General features: G+C 41.2%; 1 protein-coding gene across 5 annotated transcripts in view; it reads right to left on the reverse strand.

The window, feature by feature from the left end:
• Positions 1-7127: 7127 nt before the first annotated feature.
• The window catches only part of RESF1 (retroelement silencing factor 1), a 39016-nt gene continuing 25000 nt past the window's right edge, over positions 7128-21143 (reverse strand). The window contains exons 7-8 of one of the 5 annotated variants that reach the window (XR_009933189.1): positions 15355-15500; positions 7128-8200 (exon numbers count right to left, since the gene is read on the reverse strand). Coding sequence is in view for 1 of the 5 variants with exons in the window: in XM_062492457.1 (XP_062348441.1) it covers positions 15421-15500 (80 nt within the window). In the remaining 4 variants the exon portion in view is untranslated. Of the gene's footprint in view, positions 8201-10580; positions 15501-21143 lie in introns of those variants that run through there. The other 4 variants (XR_009933190.1, XR_009933188.1, XR_009933187.1 and 1 more) reach the window with 4 other exon arrangements.

Here is a 21143-nt window from a genome sequence, read left to right on the forward strand (position 1 = left end):
CAGCAGCATCCCAACTGTAATTCCCATGATACAGCTAACCTCAACATCCTTTTCTTAAAACACCGTGAGAGATTCCACAAATCAGACGGGGAAAAAAAAAAAAAAGACCGGAATTCAAAGGAGGAGCAAAATGTTGTCTCAAGAGCTTCTGCAAGTTCTAGTCTAGTGTCTTTCTCAACTTTGCACCTAGGCCACTGTGCAAGGAAATGTTTCTTGAGCACGGGAATGGATCCGAAAACAAACATCTTCGAGACCAGTGCTAAAAATGAGTGGTTGGGTCAAGGATGGTGTGGAAATTGGCTGAAGCAACAGGACACCTACAGCTAATCAAGCCTTGGTGTAACTCAACACCATTTGGTTGACAATCTCGCAAGCCAAGGGCATCCTCACCAAATGTCAGAACATCTGCACCCCTGAGGGGAAATCTGGCATTTTACAATGTGTCGGTTTTTCTGAAGCCCCTCAAAAGAAAGCAGAGTGTGAAAGGCAGGTGTGGTGCCCTGTGCAGCAGTGACTGTGAGGTCCTCCAGTTGAAAACACCAAGATGCCCATGATTTGCTGTGACTAGTGCCCTCTTCTTGCCTCCTAAATGTAAGCAATATCAAACCTGGCTTGTCTGGTGATATTTGTTTTTAAAATCGACTTCTTTAGAAGCCCTCTTTGAAAAGTCCCGAGTTGTTAGGAGCTTTTGTTGTCAGTTGTCAGTTTCTCTGCACTGAATACACCTGGGTTGGGCAGCACACACGTGGATACATTCATAAATTCATTTACGTGAGTGAATCCCACCTTTCACTTCTCTATCTTTTCTTAGGCCTAAAAACCAGCACCTACATTCTGTTGTCAAGGTCCTCTATCTGTATTTATAATGGACTACTAAGGTCACTGATGGATCTGAAAAGTATTCAAGCTCCTTTCCCTGTTACTAGGAACTCTGGTTTTGCCTCATTCCTGTCTCTGTGGAGATGAAAAAGATTGATGATCTTACAATATAAATAGCATCTAAGTTTTAGCCAAAGTCTTCATTAAAGAAGGAGGTGCTGCAGTATGACCCAAAGGTGGTCATTCCCTAGACGTGATCTCATAACAGAGGCAGTGGGACCCCCTTTGATGGAGATTTCTGGCTTTCTGGAGTGCCTATGATAAACTATGGATTCAAGGTACTGTACAGCAAAGCTCTGGTCTCAATCACACTTGTGGTACCTTTAGGAGCTCACTTACCAGTGCAGATAGCCCTAAAACAATGATACTGGCATTTTAAATAATTCCACTGCCGTGGTGTGATCAGCTCACATTGCTTTAAGTCCTGCTAAAATGCTCTTATGTTTTCTGCCTCCCCAGGCTCAAAATTCCTGCCCTGGTCATATTAAAGGTTGGCATATCACCCTACATTGTTATCTCTCCTTCATTTTGCCCTGTCCACCACCTTCATATGAATATTTTAAACAAGTCTAAAGTAATTTCATCTACATGTCATTGCACATACCTTCATAAAACAAGCTTCCTTGTGACTGCATTCTGACATGCATTTCATAGGCATGAAAGTGAATTCCTTTAAAAAATTCCTGGCATGTGATACTAGTGGATTCCTAAACCAAGGATAATAGGTTCCAGTAAATATTACACATTTTTTTTTAAACAATCAGGTATCCAAGGACATGGAAAATGATACAATTCAAATCTTCCACAAGAGATTATTTAAATTTAAGGTCATTTAAGAAGCATTTCATGACCTATATGAAATGAATTATTGATTCTATGCCTTAGTCACAATGCAGCTATAAAAGCAGCCTGTACTGTATGGCAGAAGGCTGAATCTGCACCTACAGCATGCACAGACATCCCTGTGAGTCCATTTGTATGGAGCATCACAGAGCACCAGAGCCCAATCTAAGCAGCTGCTAATTAGCAGTGTTTGGCAGGCTCACCAGAGTGGCCAAAGGGAGAGAAAAACAACAAGAAAAAGAAAGGTATGAGGACCAGTGTGTTATTGTTAATGAAAATGGCATTGATTTTCTGAAAGGGAAAAGAAGGGAAAAGCACTGAGGGAAGGCTCTATGGGAACTATGCTGGGTCTGCTTTGGAAATAAACAAGTGGCTGTTACACTGCCAAAGCTTCATCTTCCTCGAGCGCTGCTGAATTTAAGCACCACCTTTGTAATGAATGGCCAGCCTGGAGATAAAAGGGAGACACTGGGAAGAAAATGAAATTTGAAAAGATATTTTGAGATCCTAGTCCAATAGAAATGGTAATGGGTTTTAAGAAAATTAGTTTATGGAGAATGTTATGAGAAAACTAAACGCAGGAGCTAATAAACAATAATGCATATAATGAAAAGTAATGATGTTTCTCTGATTAATGAGTGTCAGTATTCACAGGAAAGGCTTTCAAACAGCAGTGTCCTTATGTGAGTCCTCTGTGAACTGCCTTTATAGGATCTGCAAGGGTAAATAATTTTAATTTTTAAAAGCGTATTATCAGGTGGACTTAAATGTGATATACAGGAAACCATTATTCCACCAGAAGAATTTTGGCCTCAAAAAGGTGGAGGTTGAAAACCACTTGTGTAGAACATACGGAACCTGAAAAGAAAATGGAGTAAAACAGAACACTTCCATAAGGAAATCAGGGAAAAGGGCTTCACAAAAATGGTTGGCAAAATGTTTTGCATGTATGAGCAGGGGCTAGAGAATCAGAAATTTGTTTTCCAAGAGAACTGCAAAAAATTAAGTGTAAGGACATTTAGAAAATACAGTCAGCAATAACTTAGCATCCAAGTAATATCTGCATATGGAAAAGCTACAGACTACAGCAAAAATATGTAAATTGTAACTGTTACACTGAATATATTTCATCCTGAAAGGGTGTCGCTTTCAGCAAGTGTTGCACATGGGTCTTGGTTCAGCTCCATAAATGTAAGCTGAGTCTTTTAATTGACAGCATTGTCCCCAGGCTCGAGATCCAGGACACTGCTCTTCCACTGTATGCAGAGACTCAAAACACAAATAAATAATGGTTGAAAGGAGCATAGAAAGGATTATTATGCCTATTTAAACTACCGTGCACTTTCCTGTGACACAAGGAAGACCTGCCTACTAAGAATGCTTTGTCCAAACAACTTGTCAGCAGTTTAGCCTGGATAAATCAGTGTCACAGTGTTCCTTACTGAACAGATGTAAACCTGCGAGGAGAAGGGAGAACGTGGTTCATCTCACATATGGAGCACAAATACTCCAAAAACTGCAAGCAGCTGGAGTGAGTGCTCCCTGGGGCCTGCCTGCTGGCCACAGTCCCTGCTTTGTGATGGCCACTGCCTCCCACTTCATCTTCTCGCAGTCCCCACCAGCCCAGCCCCAGCCCGGGGGCTGTGCCACTGCCATCCCCAGAGCAGTGATCTCGGTGCCTGGGGGCTGCCAGCTGCCCACCCCCTGCTCCCCAGCACCCTGGGTAAGGCTGGCACAGCGTGCCAAGCTGTCAGCAATGACCCTCCTGAGGTGGGTGAAGAACCTGCGGGGATGACCAAAGGAGTTTTCTGTCTGGAACACCTGGTCCCTCTACAGAGCAGAGGCTTTTTGCTCCAGCAGAGGTGCCTGAAGCCTCTCAGGGCTGCTTACACCCCCAGGCAGGTGCCGTCCTCAGTGCCAAAAGGGACAGGACAATGCCCTCTTTTCTTGGCACTTCTCTTCTGGCACTTCTCAAACCCTCTGGTTTGTTGTGTTTTTTTCCAGACTCTCACAAATCAATTTCTCAGTCATCTTTAGTGTGTTTCTGGGAAGTGAAACGAGGTTATACATTATTCCTTCAGTCTTCTTTTTCCTTTTATTATGTTAAGTCACCGCCAACATCTTTGGAGTGAGTGGACGTGCAGAGCTGCTCAGTTCCTATGCTTCCTCCTACCACCACAGCATGGGAAAAGCAGCTGGCAAAACCAGAATTATAGGTAGATCCCACATTTGAAATGTGATCTGACTATAAAATAAGAACCAGACTGCAGATGATGATCCCATTTTGATTAGTTTTTCTCCTCAGAAGTCTTTAGTATGGGAGAACGAATTTCTATATAACAGTGTGCCTTGTCTCGAAATTGAAAGCCTAGAGTCTGCAGTGCATCTATTAAATATAGCTTCAAAAAGCACTTATTCCTGCTAAAGCTAGCATTTGCCTTACATTCCTTATCATGCATTAATGACTAAAACATTTATAGACAGTGATCACTGAGAGAGAAACTGAAATTTTTTGTGGAATCTAATTGTAATGCTGCGTTGATAATGTGAAGAAAATTTGATTCAGATATTTAAAAAATCATACGATTTAGTGATTTTTTTTCAAGAACTTTAAGCTAATATTTCAGCACTCAGCTTCTAAACACACATTACAATGAATGCAGAACACACAACACAAAGAAAATCATATTGCATTTCTATTAAGTGAGTGTGGCATTTGGGAAAGATACCAGGTTTATGGCACTATCCTATAAACTTGGATTTTGTTAGGTTTTCTTCAAAATGCCTAATACAGAATGGGTGGTGTGTATTCAAAACACTAAAACAATGGATTACAAAGAAGGCATCTGGATCAAGGCTACAAATATTTTCCTCAGCTAAGAGAGGAGTCAAAGTCCAATTAGGAGATTAGGATCTTGAACTGGAGACTGACTTCCATGGGAATTTTCCCAATCACTTTTGGTACATCTTGGATTAAATGATTATTCTATCTCAAAGCAAGGTACCACAAGCTTAACTGCTTTAAAATCCTCTCTAGAACTTTTTTCAATCATTGCATTTATACTATAAATTATTATTCTTCTTACAATAATAATAATCACATTATTCAACCTACAGACACAGATTGCAATAGCTGAAACAGGTACTGCATAAAATTATTTCATGTAAGTTGTGTATCATGAAATCTAACCCTTTAAAAAAATTGAAACTCATAAAACATTCTAAGGGTATTTTCTTTCTGGTTTGTTTTGCTGTAATATTTTGAGCTGTTTTCATTTGTCTTATGCTTTCTGAGCCAGATCAAGACTGGCTGGTATTTTGTTCCAGATTTCCTTACAATCAAGAGCTTTATTCTTTCAAAACCAAACCAAACAAACAAAAACCACAAAACTAAAACAAACAAACAAAACCAAAACAAAACCAAATAAAAAAAAAAAAGACAAGAAAAGAAAGAAACAAACAAAAAACCTCCAACAGATTATTGAATGAACTTTTGAGGTCCAGGAGAGATGGACTCTAACTAAACCTGCAGATTAGAAAAACATCATAAGCATGGAGAAGTTTCCAACCCTAACCTTACAGTACCCAAAGCATGACTGGATTCCTAGAGGTCTCCTGGAGGGGAGCATGGTAAGGCTCTATTGGGTGAAACATTTTTACTTCAAAAGAAAGTCTTGTCAATGCAGAATACGTAGAAAAGTGTGGTGTTGTATTTTAACAATAGCTATCTGAATGTATCTAGCTGGGAAACATTAATACAGTGTAAGATGAGAGTAAAGCAATCCTATAGTGCCAGAACCCCTCCTGATACATGCTACCATTTGGGAGGGGGGCAAAGTTCATTGGGAGTCTCTGTGAGGTTGTCGTGCTAGGTCTTTTTTATTCCTTCTCCATGATCAGGAGCTTCTGAAGGCACAGCAGATGGAGCTTGGCATGGGGGGTATAGGAGTGGGGATAGAGCCACCTTTGGGTGCTGAGTGCTACCCTTGCTCACAGCAGTTCCTGGTACGAGCAGAGGAAAAGGCAGGAGGGATGCTGCTATTTGCCCACCTTTGTTTGCCCAGCTGGGCATCAGAGGATCAAGGGAGAATATGAGAAACAGTCAAATTCTTGCCAGCAGTGCACGAAATTGAGAAGAGAAATAACAGATGGTAATTCCTTTGATGCAAGGAACCCATCTGCTACTGCTCCCCCTTATGAGCTGCTGGAGATACTGTGTGGAAAATCTTCAGAAACAGGCTGTGAGAGGCAAATGTGAGTGTGGGTCACACACACAAGAAGATGGAAAAGAGAGTAGCTCTGCTTGTGGAAGGAGACATTTTGGGAAGAAAGCTGTCCTTCTGCTCAGCCCTTGGCAAGTCCCAAAATAAGCTTGTGAAAACTTGAAGCAACTCAGTTATACAGGACAACATGGAAGGCAGCTGCTCCCTGATGTCCCACATTGAATACATGAGTGAGAATAGCTTGTGAAAACCTGGCTGCAAGGAAAGCCCACACGAAGTTCATGCAATAGCTGTGGCACCAGGCTGCACAGTCCTGCAGAACAGCTCACTTCTGCTAATGACATAATAATCTCTGATCACCTCTCACTCTTGCCTGCTTTGATGAGCAGAGGTAATATAACTTGATATTACATAACATTGATGCCTGATGACTGCCATTTATTATTCCTTTTAAAATTAATAAGTTCATGAATCATTCTGCTTTTCAGGCTGTCTGAGAACACAGACAGCTGCTATCACCACGTTTGTCTACGGGACATGAATTGAACTATGTCTGCAAACACGGGGACGTCAACTTCCCTGTAAGAAAGATGGTAGTCTGGAGCATTCAGTACAACCATAGGGAAATAAATGTGGGCACCTGATTGCCTTCCTGCTTCTTCCTGACTGGCAGCTGCTGTGCTGTCACCTGCAGATCACTCAAAGCTGTCACTGACAGGCAACCAAAGAAATAGGAAACACCTTCCTTAAAAGACTCACCGCCGTGGAGAGGACAACACAATTGCCTGGCTAAAAGGAAAAAAACCACAAATACTAACCCTCCTCTCCTCCTTACTTTTTTTTAAGAGCAATCTTGCTCCTTAATATTGTGAGAAAATGGCAGCTGCTACATTTTAAGTGATTTGACAATTTACTGAGAGATGCAGAGGGGAAACTTGATTTGAAAACTTGTCACAGATTCTCTCTGCAAGAGAGAGAGTCACGTCAGAGTAGAAACATGTTTTGAAAGTGAATTAGCAGGATGAGGGAATTGTTTTGAGCACAGGAATGGTCAGGGCAGTCAAGTCTCTTGAACGATTTCTGTAGCCCTTAGCTGGCATCCTCAGACACCAATCCATGGAAAGCTGGAACAGACATGCACACACATACACTGCAAGGTTTTTCCAAAGGAAAGGGCAAGCAGAATATTTTTTTATTATTATTTTTACAAAAAGCAGTTGAGATGTGGTGTTAAGTAAATATAAAACAAGACTTAAGCAGTCACATACACACATTTCTTTATACACTTGTTTATAAATAATGATATTACAGGAGAATCATTACTTTGCCTTGATTGCGGGCTGAGTTACTGAACTGTGGTTGATAGGATAATACAAATATAGTGAGGTGAGCCTTGGAATGGGCTGTGGATCAAAAAGCCACTAAAGATCAGTATTTGAAACTGCTGGGAAGGTGATATCATAGAGAGATTTGCTGGTGGCCTATGGTGACATCCAGCCAGAAGTCCCTTAGTAGTACAGAATAAGAGACTGGGGGGAGGCATTGCTCTGAAAACATCCAGCATCTCATGGAAGCAGATTTCTCCAGGTGGAGCCATCACAAGCTGGCACTGGAGCACTGCCCATCGGTGGCCCAACACAGAGACAGGCTGGGCAGAGCAATTTCACATTCCTCCAGGACTGGCTGTGCCCATTCACTGTGCACGGTGAAGATCAAGGTTAATTCTCATGTGTGAGCCCTGTATGTGCAGCTTTTCCCCGTGCAGCCTTGGGGAACTAAGTAGGTTGAGCTTGACATTGGTGTTTCTCTTCCACCTGTGATAGATGGGAACTAGAAAAATGGGGGGGGGAAGAGGAAGAGCGACGGAAGGATGTCTTTGTCAATATGAGAGTAAGACAAAAACAAAACCAGAAAGTGTATGGGAAATGTGGGAGACTTCAGTGGCTGGCTGAGAATTGAGGTTAGATCAGAGACAGAACCGAGGGTGAAGGGAATTGTGCTCAGAGATGGCAATCTGCCTTCTGATCCTTGTCAGTAACGTCTGGGGATATGACTGCAGAGAGAAATGGACCCTCCCTTCCTGTCCCTTCAGAAAACACGGCCAACAGTCCCTTGCTGCTGCCATACCCATGGGAAATGGAAGTCAGGAAAGGAGCTGCAAGGGATGGCAAGCCAGCTGCCTGTGCCCCTGCACAGCTCTCTCTTCAGTCTGGGTCTCTGTGTGTGCTCCAGATTCTGCTGTCTTGATAGAGGAGCTTGAACAAAAATAACAGGAGAAAACTTACGTGGGTGACTAAGCACTAAAGAAATGAAGTAAAAGACTTATTATAGCCAGTCTAATAGATGAAATGATGTTGAAAAATGAGATTATATATGGAAAAGCTGTAGGCAGCCTAAGGGGAAAAGAAACCAAAGTTTCTTTTCAATTATTGCTATTAATAAGCTGTGGTTGTAATGATTGGATACAATAAATGTAGATAGAGGTTACGTTAGCTGCTCTGAGACTCCTGATTTTCCCTCTAATCAGTGACCTGCTTAAAGAGAAAAGCAAAATGTATTACAGGTGCCCAAAATTTGGTGGTGGATTACTTCCCTGTCCCCATTCAGTGTGCAGCATCACAAGCTGCCAGGCTGGCTCAGGGAGCCGGGAGGATGGGGATGTTGGGATGCTAGGCTCAGGTAATGCCAGAGGCACAGCTCCCCAGACACCCTCCCACCTAAACTGACAGCCTGTCCCAATTCTGGATTAGTTTGAGCATGGCTAAACTGCTTCCTCTGACTGCAGCTAACCTCTACATGAATAAATGCTTCAATCTTTGGAGCGTGAGGTACTGGCTGTCAGTGTGAATTTTAGAAAGCCTTTAAAGATAAAGGTATCTGCAGTCTTTCATTTCATTTTCTGCACATCACACAGATCTGATATTTTCAGCGGATGGCTCTGAATTAATGGTGTTTATTCCCTGAGTTAAGAATAAGATCTAAAATAAATGAGTGCGTCTCCAAACAATCCTTCATGCTGAATGTTGCAGACCTGCCAATACATGTGAAAAATCACATTCACCTGCTCCACAGACTATTTCATCATCTTAACCACTAGCACAGCTCCACACTGACACGCAGGGACAGCAGAGCTGTGGAGTGCCCGGCGTGTTTGGTCTCTCAAATGGCCAGGGCAGGTTTCTGTGGTACATTCCAGATGTGTTCCTGCACTTCCCACTGCATCACTTGCAGACATTTCTGAACAGCAGGGAGCAGCAGGCAGGGCCAGCTCATGCCTATTGAAGGAATTATTTGCCATAGGCATGGATGTTTTACATTTCTGCTCTCTGTTCTTCCTCACAGGTTTCAATGTCAGTAGTTCCTAAGAAGCTTCAATTGGTTCTCTGGGAGTCAGAAAAATCTTTGGTCTTTGAGTAGCTTTGCTTTTCTTAAATCCCCCTTTAACATCATGTAGCACCCTGTTCTGCATATTCCTCTTCTTTTAGTCCTCTTTCCATTCCCCTTTAAATTCTCTGCCTTCCTCATGTTTCTTCTGCCCCCCTACAACTGATACTATGAAGTTGTAGAACAAAATCTACACTTCTTTACATGATTTAATTTCATATTTATACTGCATAGAAGACAAGAAGTCCTGCAAAGCCATTAATAAAGTGAAAATTCACAGCCTATCTATATATAAACTCTAATCTAAATAATACTGCCATTGCTGCTGGGTTCAGCTGCCATGTTCTAACAGAGCACTGATAAAAAAACATGTAATGTATCTCCATCCTTAAAAACACATATAAAAGAGCTGTACACCAATGAGACCAACTACTGTTCACTCTGTATAATGAAATGTGCCAAGGCCAGCAAGGACTCATTGTGAACAAATCGATCCCATGTCTCAGGCTCTTCTAGCTGCAGCATCAGAGGAGTTCTCAGACAGACCTCTCACTCCCTGCAGTTATTCTGCCATTCCTTGCAGCTGTCTTTATAGCCTGGTCTTGAAAATTCTGCTCATGGAGACTTTCCAGGTAGGTCAGGCAACCAACCTGTAGCCTCTGCCTTCAGTTTGTAACTGAAGGAAATGGTTTTCCTGAAAATTTGGAAGGCAAAGTTGGGAAAAAAAAAAAAAAAGAGTTCCTATGTTTATCTTTGTTTCTTTCACTCTAGGGTGCTGAACAGAAGCAAACAGAAGGAAAGGAAGAAAACCCTTCAAAGAGATGTGGCATGTAAACCTCTATCACTTCTGGGTTTGGGTTTTTTGTCCAGAAGGGCTAGTGCTTCAGAGGTACAGCATTTAACTTGCTAGCCAGAAGTTACAGAAAGATCTGCCAGGACTGCCCAGCTAACAAAGCAGCAAGAGAAAAGCAGCACAGATGAATGCAGAGCAGTGCACATGGTGAAGTGACCTTAATTCTACGTTCCAAACGAGTTCTCATGTCGGCTTTTGTCACCAGGCATTCTCCTACGTCATTACAAACAGCACTTTGCAAGATGAAGCTTTCTAATTCCTGACCAGCAAGAGGGCCAGGAAGGGAATATAAACAGTATTTTGGTACTCCATAAGGCTATGGTGTACCCAGTCTTCTGAGAGGCTCTGGCCACTGCAAAAACGAGATTCTACAACTAGAGAGGATACTGATAAGGAGAGTCAGATTGTTTTTGTCAGATTGTATTTGTCAAATTATTTCTGACCCATCTCTGCTGTAAAAGAAAGCAAAAAGATTTGGTTTCCTCATTTTGAAAAAGAGATGAACTGAGGATACGATAGAGGTCTAGAAAAACACAACTGACTCAAGCAGGTAACGAGGGAATGATTAGTCATTATTTTTCATGAGATTAGAATTATAGGGCACTCAATGAAATCATCAAGCAGAAGGTCATAGACAATAATAATAAAAAAAAACCACTTGCACATGTAGTGCCTAATTGTAGTGCAGGACATAACATCCTGTTATTTTATAGCATCCTGATTTGTTTGGATACCCAAAGAATAAATAAATTCTGAAAGTTACTAGATGGGTTCCTAGAGGAAAGGTCTGTCAAGGACAGTTAGACAACATTATGTAGATACAATTTCTAGATGAGAAAGCTTTTAAACTAAAAATTGCTGGAAATTGGAGATGTATCTTGGAAAAAATATTAATCCAAGATTTGGTTTATGACTTGTTCTTTACTACCAGTGGCTGTAGTAGAAAGACAACACATCAGATGGGGTATATATATATATATATTTCAGCTGTTTGTCTTGTATTTCATCAGAATGACTATTTACAAAAACTAGGTACTCAGAAATGGGAAATCATATTAGAGTAACTGATACTAATTGTTTCCATGAGAACATCAAACATGCAAAAATAATGCTACTTTTCCCTTAAAGAAAATCTAGGTATCTTGAATCTTAAAGGAAGCCCAGACTTTTAAATTTGGAGGAGTGGAGACATGACAACAATCAAAATTTATACAAATGAGGGAAAAATAGAGAACACAATGAATTAGGCCTCCTGTGAGGTTGGTATCTGCTCTCCAGTGAAATTGTGAGCTTTTCCATTGTTTGCAGCATTGTTTTCATGTGCAGGATTAAATTTCACAAGGAGTCCATAGGGCAAAATGATGACATTTTAATATCTGTCACTTTTCTCCTTCATCAGGGGTAGGAGGAAGAATTAGACTTTTTTTTAGGTTTTTTTTTCCCCAAAAGCTGACTGAACTCAGACTTTGGTAGTAAAATAATATAAACTAAGGAAACGCACAGAAATAAGAAGACTAAAGAATGGAGCACTCATGTACACCAGTCATTTTCTTCACATTGTTTCTAAAGGTAATGCCAAGAAATTTAATACAGGCTTAAATCAAAGTATTGCCTTAAGCATCAGCATTTAATTTCCTTCCAGCTCACATCCCAGCCAGTGCCAAAGATATATTAGGAATTTGATCAACAAGAGACCTGATTTCCATGCTGATAAGGGACTATAATTACTAGAACCATCTTGACAGATAGGTACTGTAAGAAATTAGTATTGCTGGAAGAGAAATTTGTTTCTTCAGCTACAATAACAAACTGGTTTTACTGGCTATAGAGGCACTGGTTACCTCAGTGCCTCTTTAACAGATTTTCAGAAAAGACTCTTCAAATTACACATGCCCAGGAAAGATGATAATGCTCATCTCCATTCACAGGACAATTATTTCAACCTAAAAATTATTGCAGATTATTCAGGTACATATTAGAGATTCTTTATATCTTTATATATTCTTTATATTTTTATATATTCTTTATATATTTATATCACTGAGTCTTGCAACTTTAGAATGTTTTTGTTTAAAGGTGGTGATTATTTGTAATTTTTGGTATTACACATCTTACTGAAATTTAAATCACATTACCAGGTATGAAGATCCAAGTAGTGCCTCAATACAGTGCAACATAAAGTTAATTGGCCCAGGTACAGAGGACAGCTTTACTTCCATTTAATGTCTGTGTATCTTTAAATCTTGTCAGAGTCTAAAACTCAGGCATAGGGGTAGATATTTTATTTGGGTTTCTTTTGGCATATTTCAACTGGAATGTTCCAGATTTCTTTTCTTGGGGGGGATGGGTCATGTATACCTTTTTATTTAAGAGGGAATCCTAATAAATTCCATCAGCAATTTTTCCTGGGATTTTCTTGCCCCCAAAGACCTGTATCCTGCTGTGCCCAGAGAGAAGTGTGTATGTATATTTGAAAGACTCGTTGGAAAAGGAAGAAGTTCTTCTAAAAGCATTTTTTTCAGCTGCATTTTTCTATACCCTTGCGATTTGCATTGTTATCAGACCTCACTTGTGTCAGAAAAGCAGCAGGAACAGCTTTTATTTTCCAACAGAAATTTCCATATGGGTCAGCCTTTTTGATCTCATAATATTCTGCAGCACTGGAGAACAAACTCAGACAAATTATCATCAACACATGGAAGCTCGAGATAGAAGACTGGAAGTTTTTTGGCCCCATTTTTTCTCTTATTCAGCCCAAACTACTTTATTTTTAGATTATGCTACTTCGTACCCCTTCCATAAATACTCCACTTTTCCCTTTGATTTCAAGTTCATAATTAATTTATATTAACACATTTAAATCCAGAACAGGCAGTCATATAATGATTTGCAGATTTTAATAGTTCAATGCCATCTTCTGTCTCTTCCTCCATTTGTCATCTACCCCACTAATTCTTACCAGAACTAATAAACATTAATCCAATTGGTAAAGCCCTGGGTAAGCTTCATGTGCAAAAGCTATAGTGCTGATCCCAGACTTCCCTTTTCTTGTGTCTTGTACTGATGGGGTGGCTGTTCAGGAGTGCTGCATCCTTCAGATGCAGGGCTCTCAGTTCCTAAGCCAAATAAGTGCTCTGCAGCCACCAGTTTGATGTATTTCATTTGCCTGACCCAGAAAACAACTCCTGGCTCATCCGTATCTTACCTGCAGCTTCTGCACAGCCCAAGGGTGCCCCAGGCTGTGAGCACAGGCTGGGTCTGGTTTTCTTGTTCATGGGGGATGTGATGGAGCAAGTTCCTCACAGAGCCTTAAGAAGAGTATGTAAATACCAGATTTACTCTAAAACCTGATCAGGAAATTACAAAAAGCTAAGGCTTGCTAACAGCAAGGCCTCCAAGCAATTCCGTTCCTCAGCGTTTTTCAACATTCCACCCTTCCCAGTCTTCAGCTCCTGGGCAGGCAGCTTTAGCTTTGTTCCACCCACTTCCAGGCCAGATCTCCACCTTCCTACTCTCTCCAGAAATTGGTCATCAAACAACTCCTTTTTTAAAAAAACCCCTGCCTTCTTCTATCACATGGCTTTCCTCAAGGACTTCCCCACCCTGCCAGGTAATGCAAGGATTGTTACCTGCTCCTCAGATAGGAGACAACGTTATTCAGATTATTTTAACTAGATCTTTGTTTATTTGCTTCACAGAAAATACTAGAGCAATACCCAAAGATCTAAGGTTCCAGTTAAAAGTAATTCATTATGACCCTTTCTGCTTTTGCAGGTATGCATTTTTCATCAAGCACCATCAAAGTGGCAATTAATGCACTTCTGTCTATTTTTAGGCCAATTAGAGTAGCACAGTTACTACATGCTGGTTTCCAAACACAGATGCATCACTTTGTCATACTAACTGTGCTTCCATTTTTTCCAGCTCACATGAAGAAGTAGATTTTGATAACTGGGCCAACAGAAGGACAACATTTAATTACAGTTCAGAGTACTCTTGATCATGTATTTCCTTCTTGCTGATGGGACCCAAATAAGATCAAAGACTACAGGTCTTATTTTCTGCCATATGGACCCTGTACTGAACAGTTGATTAAAAGTCTTTTTGGCATTAAACAGTTGGCTCCTTTCCTAATATAAAAACAGCTTTTGCAGAATCCAAATGTTCCACTAAGAAAACTTTCTGCTTACAATTAGAATAATTGAAATATTATCTTTGTGGTAATCAATGCAGAATATACTGAAATTGAAGTTCAAGGGTCTTCCAAGTTACCAAAAATGTTTCATTCTGAGCACTTCTACAATTAACTGCAACTGCTGGTTGCACTGGCTTGTATGATACAAATCAGTGTGTAAATCTCCTTCCTTTCTTAATGTCTTGGTTTCCCTGGCACAATTCACTGCATTCATCATTTTAAAAACATGAATGTTTCATTGTGGGAGCAGGATTTTCATAGTGTTATGGAAAATGTCCCTGACCAAAGAATTCTGCTTTATAGTGAGCATCAGGTTATTCAAAAGCAACATCCAAGATGCAATGCACCATCCTAGAAAATCTGCACGTGACAAATCACTCTAAAGTATTTTTAAAATTAAGAACTATTTTTCAGATAATATGACTTGGTCCTATGAAGTTTTTTGTGTGATTATTGTAAAGTGCAGCAATGCTCACTGGTTATAGAATCAAGTTCTGTTAGCAGTCACAACAAATTGACTCCAAGTGGGGCTGCAATACCTTACTTAAAACCAAAATTTGGTCTGTGTTCCTGTAGTTTCATGAGAAGTTAGAGCATGCTGTGTTTCCCTTGCTCAATGCCAAGCTGCTTTGGTTTGATGCAAATTTTCAGCACTTCCAGAACAAAAACTTGAGGAGAAAACACTTCATATTTGTATTTTAAAAAGTGACTAAAACTTGTATAAAGATCTGATGTATATTTAATATGAATCATTTTGTCTGAGAAGAAGACGCAAAATGAGATATTTCTTTCAAAATCGGGATTTTTCCCAGTTTCTTATTTAACTCTTTGTTCTGCTAGCCAATGACAAATGGTTTTGGCAGCATTGTGCAGTCAAGTATTTGTAATTTTATACCGCATCACAGTGCAAGGCTTTTTTTTTTTTTTTTTTGTCCAAGTACCCAAATTAAGCACTTGCACATTCAGGAAGTACTTACCACAGTAATTCTTAATCCATAAGTACCAAGAGATTTTACACCATGGCATTTTCTTCTGTTAAAGGGTCACATTCTGTTCCTGCCTACAAACCACTTGGTATGTGCGATACCAAGCTTGGCCCAGCTGTGTTGCTGTGACTGATGCACTGAAAAATAAAAGCAGATAAATTTGATTATCAAGGTGATGAGATGTTTGTCTGATCCCTGGGCAGGTGAGCTTTTGCTCTTGACTCTAGGAATAGGCTACGCAAGAAAAGTGGCTGGGTCATCATCCCTGGAGATATTTAAAAGACGTGTAGATGTGACACCTGGGGATGTGGTTTTGTGGTGGGCTGGCAGCACTGTGTAAATGGTTGGAGTCCATGATCTTGAAGGTCTTTTCCAACCTAAATGATGCCATGATTCTGTGACTTCAGATCTCCCATGTACAGATCTCACCTCCAGCTCTGTGCCCAGCACAATTTTAAATGTCTCCCTCATGGTGTCCCTTGATTTCTGCTTCACCAAGGTAAGACCAGGCTAGCTGAGAGAAGACAAGTATTTTTCCTGAAGTATCCACCACAACCTTACCCTCTCCAATGATGTCATTCATCATCGCTTCAACTGCGATACCCCATAAAGTGTTTTTTTAGTAAAAGTCTTTTGCTGCTGCTACATAGTTTTATGTGACAGGCAAGGAGACTCACATGCATCAATTGTTAGCCATCAGCAATGGCTTTCCTGGGGCCTGGCACCTTCCCTGTGCACTCCACTAAACTTACAGCATAGACATTTGCACACATCTCACTGGAAAATTAGGAAAAGGGAGCCAGGCATGTGACAAACCCGTCAGAGAAGCTGCCCAGTCCCAGGCTGGCCATTGCCCCTTGCAGAAGGAAGCAGTGCCACTCCAGAGGATTGTTTTTGGCTTTGTTGGGCTGGTGTCAGAAGCTCCCCGCCCTTCTGAGTTTAAGGGTTGCAGAAGCAAAGCCTAAACGTTTGACAATTTATAAAAACAAGGTTACTTTGTTTTCCATCCTAATTTTTCATTGCCTCTGCTGCTCTGCTGGCAGGAAGTCTCATGAAGATACGGTCTGATAAACTGACTTTGAACACTGAATCAATTGTGTGATTTAAAGTAAGAGCCCAAACTCAGCCAGCAAGTCATAAAGCAAAAAATTCATTAGAAAGGGAGCTGCAGTAAGCCACTCTAATAAGGGGCATCCTAATAGTTTTATGTTCAAAGCAGTCTTTAATGATAAATAATACTGTGTTTGAGAAGTAAAGAGACTGAAATAATTGTTTATAAAATTGCAATATATGGTTAATTTAGAAGAAAAGAAAGATTCACAGACATGCTGATTTTTAAATCCTTTTCCACAGAGCAGCCTGATACAAAGGATATGAAAGACTGGTTGTTATTTAGTGAGATCACTCATGGCATTTCGTCTTTCTAGCCACAGAAAAGGCAGTAAGGAAAATTAGACTGACAGATCTTCCCCTAGCTGGAAAGAAAAAGCAGAGCAAAAGAAAATCCATCCACTGTCACTCGTGGAAATTCATGTTAACCCATACAAGGGCAAGTTTATGCAGCACACATGCATCAAAAATCCTAAAACCTTGGGTGTTATAAAATCACCAGGACAACTGCCAAATGCCAGTTTCAAGGCATCTGTATAAGGCTAAGATGAAATTCAGGGCACTTTGGGATTCCAGCGCGTGGTAAGCTGCACTAGAATACATGGCACAACAGATTAATATTTCATGTCTTTCAGACTAAGGCATCTTTTTTAACAGGGGAGAGACACAGCAGAAGGGAAGGGCAGATCAGCTAAGCCTCACTGGCAGCTAATGGGATGGTTTAGTGTCCTCTGACCAGTGTGTGCCCCCCCACAACATTCCTGCCCTGGGTAGGCCACCACAAAAACACCAGGAGGCTCAGAGCCCCATCCAAGCTGACCCAGAATTGTTTACAAGGATGGGGCATTCACCACCTCTTCGGGCAAGCCATGCAGGTGTCTCACCACCCTTATCTTTTCCTTCTGTCTTGTCTGAATCTACTCTCTCCTATATCAAAACCATTCCTCCTTGTCCTGTCACAACAAGCTCTGCTAAAAAGTCTGTCCCCCTCCATGCCTGGCTGCAAGGCACAGTGGGAGATGGCAGGAGTCCCTCCATCCTTCAGACCACTTTCCATTACCACTCCCCAAAACCCCAGACCTGCAGGCTTTGGAAAAAACAGCCAGTGCCAGAGAAATGATGATCAATTCTTTCCTGTCACTGTTACCTTATTGTTATTACTGACCAAGACAACCCTCTCTCCACTGACAGGGGTGAAGCCCCTGGGTGGGAGCAAAGGCACATTGCAAACTTCGGGTTTCTAGCAGTGAGACAAGGGCAACAGCCCCTTAAAGGACAGACAGATGTTGCTGTAGCACTGATTGCAGTCTCCACACTGTCATCTAGTGGATTTAGTGGTGATAGCCAGCGCTCAGTTTAATACTACACTATAATTTCACTTGAATGTAACTGTGTCTTGATTTTTTATTTTTTTTTAGTGTGCACTTTCTGCCTTTTCTCACCGAGTTCTCCAGGGATTTCTCCTTTCTGAATCCTCCTTTTACAGTAATTTTATTCTCTTTATTTTAAACCTTCAATACAGCAATGCCTTTTTCTTTGGGTTACTGTAACTCCCAGGCAGGCTGGAATTACAAATTACAAATCCCCACTGCTAGCCAGTGACTGCAGAATGTATTTTCCTTTCAGAAGACTCTATATTTTCCTTATATTAGGGCATAAATAAGTTTCTGGTGTGTGCAGGGCAGAATAAATGCCCTAAGAGATTTATTATGAGTGATGTAGGTGCCCTCTGATGCCCCTCCAGGCTTCAAAGACAGCTCTAGAGGCTGAACACACCGGGTGTCTGGAGCTCCACAGTGCCTCTGCTTCTCCAGGCTCCAGCCCCACAGCTTGCAGGCTCCTGCTCTGAGAAATTGCCAGATAAATTCAAGTGCTACAAACATAAGGAAAACAATTACGCCAGTTATGTTTGCCTAAACCTAACAAGTATGGAACTACGATAAACCCAACAGCGTGCAGGTATGATAAATATTAATGAAGTGGAGCATGACAAGCACCCCAAAATCCTGAGTTCTCCCAGTTCAAGAGGGTATGCAAGATGCATCTGTTGGGCCCATGCTCATGAGGAGTGTCCCACCTCATGTGTCAAGGTGGTGTGGAGGCATTTGTCTTTGTAGCTGTGGATTCCCAGACAGTGGGATTTTCAATGCTCATCCTATTTTGCTAAATCTTCCTCTGGGTATTTGATTTTTCCTTTCATCCTCTCGTTGTAGCGACCTCTGACCTTCTTTACTTGCTCATTCATGGAGCCAGATTGCTCCTTATTCCTGGGGAGTCAGTCTGTACCAGAGGCAGCACCTCACTCCTTCTGCATTCCACAGCTGCCTTCCTGAGGAGTCAGCTCTCCAGGCTCCCCCAGAGACAAGTGATCTCTTCTCTCTCCCTGCAGCTGGTTCAAGCAACTGGGATTTTGCAACATCAACCCTATGGTCTTAGCAGATGTTAAATCAGCATTTCGCTATATATATTACTTCCAGGTCAGCAATTCTCTCACTGTTTTGCAGTTATAGTAGGTCTGTGATTTGGCCAGTCAGTCTCTGTCCTATCAGAAGAAATGCTAAATATATTTGTGCTGCTTTGGCAGTTCTGTCACTGGCCCATCTCAGCTCAACAGTCCCTTTCCTGTGACTCTCCACTGCAGGCAGCTTTTACAAAAACTGAGAGAGAAGGGAAAAGGATTTGTCAGAAGTTGTAAACAAAGGATATGAGGCCAGTGACGTGCAGCAGACAGGAGAAATGCAGCTTGAACATTTAGTCTAACAGTTTACAAAACACACTCCACACCAGCTTTTCTCCTCTGCATCTGTGCTTCTGTATTCATACCAGAGGCTCTATCAGAAACCTCTTGGATGAGTGCAGAAATTATTTTTAATAAAAATTTTCTGTTTAAAAATAATTTTAATGAGCCTCTGTGAAAAAAAAAAAAAGTTATCTTCCACAGGCCACAGTATTGATCTATCAGGGAAAGAAACCCATTGCATTGCCACATTCATGACTGACTCCTAAATAAAAGCTGGGAATGCAAGAATCAGTCAACCTCCTCTAGAGAAACCTGGGTTGGTTTCTTCAGCAATTAATTTTCAAGAATTTAGATGACTCAAGTGATGATAAGCAAATGAAGAAGGATATGACGCAAAAAGGACAAATAATTAGGAGCTAACAACAGCTGCTGCAAATCAAGTCTGTGTTAGACCCTGCTAATGGGCAGCCACTCTCCTGGAGATGACAGCTAATGCACCCTGTCACCAAGCTTTTAACAGAAACCTGTCTCTGTTGAAAGGGCCACTGGAGGAACAGAAGTCAGGACAGCAGAACAATTATTTCAGATCAGAATTCTCCTTCTGTATCTTACCACAAATACACAGACCAAGTCTCCCAAGTAAGGCAAGTAGATATACTTATTTTGGTACTTGTGCTTAAGTTCATTTTTGGAGGGAAGTAGCATGACACCCTGTTCTGCATTCACCACTCAGAGCTCTCAAAATAGGTTTGAGTTTTTAACCCCCACTCCAGGCAGAGCATCCTGATACAGGATGAGACTTTCCTCAGGGAACTTAATTAATTTCCAATTAATAAAAACATTTGAGTAGTGATTTGGATTTTTCTTCTTCTAAAAAAGACACAAATATTTATACACAGGTAACCCTTTTCCTCCCCTGTTCCAGGCCCAGCTTCACTCCATCACCCCAGGCAGCTCTCCTTTCCCTCCTGCACTCACTGCAAGCTGCAAGACACTCATTTCCTTCCTTGAGGCAATGGGCAGAGCAAGGCTACAAAGAGACAACAGGGATTTCTTCTGCTGGAATCCCAGGAAAACCTCTGACCAGCTCCATATAGAAAACAGCACTTGCAGCTACAGCACCAATGTCTAGTCCTTGTTAACTATGCATTTGGTCCTTCTCCTATTCCCAATGCACAAAACAATGGAGAGAGAGAGGTTCTCATCAAATCACCGTGGAACAACTCTCTTCAGCTTCTTATCTCCCTTGCCACAAAGCCTCCCAGGAGTACAGAACAGCTGAAAGCCCCTTGCACTAACCCAGAAGAGTGCCTCCCTCCCAGGCAGCAGTGGGGCTTCTCATCTTACTGCACTATTTTTTTCCCTGAGAGCCTTTCTTTATACTGTGTATGGAAACTGATCATCACAGCACTAAATGAGTGCAAGTCATAAAATCAGTGAAGTTTACAGAGCCATTAAACCCCAAGAACTTACCATATGTATTGAATAGTGACCTCCAAATATTAAACATGTAAGTTTCGTCCTTTGCTCTCTTCCCCATACTCTTTCTATAGAAAGCGTCTTTTTGTCATAAAATGTTTTAAAATGTAAGGTTTAGGGACTCATGTGTGTTTAAGTCTTGTCTGTAACTGTTTAAGGTCTTATCAGGGGAGAAATGTGCTTCAGATGTACTTGCACATCCTAACAGGTTCAACCATAGTTAGCTGCATGAGATGCAGAGCTGAAATGCTGAGAAGCAGCAGCAGGGTTCCCTATAGAAAGGTCTTCTTGTTGGCTCCTGTGACTGCCCATTTATCTTGTAGTTGCTGGAGATGCCCACAGGTGAAACAGGCAGTGCTAGAGACAGTTGTATCTGCTCTGTACCTGTCTGTCAAGCCAGCATGATCACAATAATGTTTGGTGTTTACATGTGACATTGATGCACATATCC

Source organism: Cinclus cinclus, chromosome 4 (assembly GCF_963662255.1).
Source record: "Cinclus cinclus chromosome 4, bCinCin1.1, whole genome shotgun sequence".
Classification (NCBI taxonomy): domain Eukaryota; kingdom Metazoa; phylum Chordata; class Aves; order Passeriformes; family Cinclidae; genus Cinclus; species Cinclus cinclus.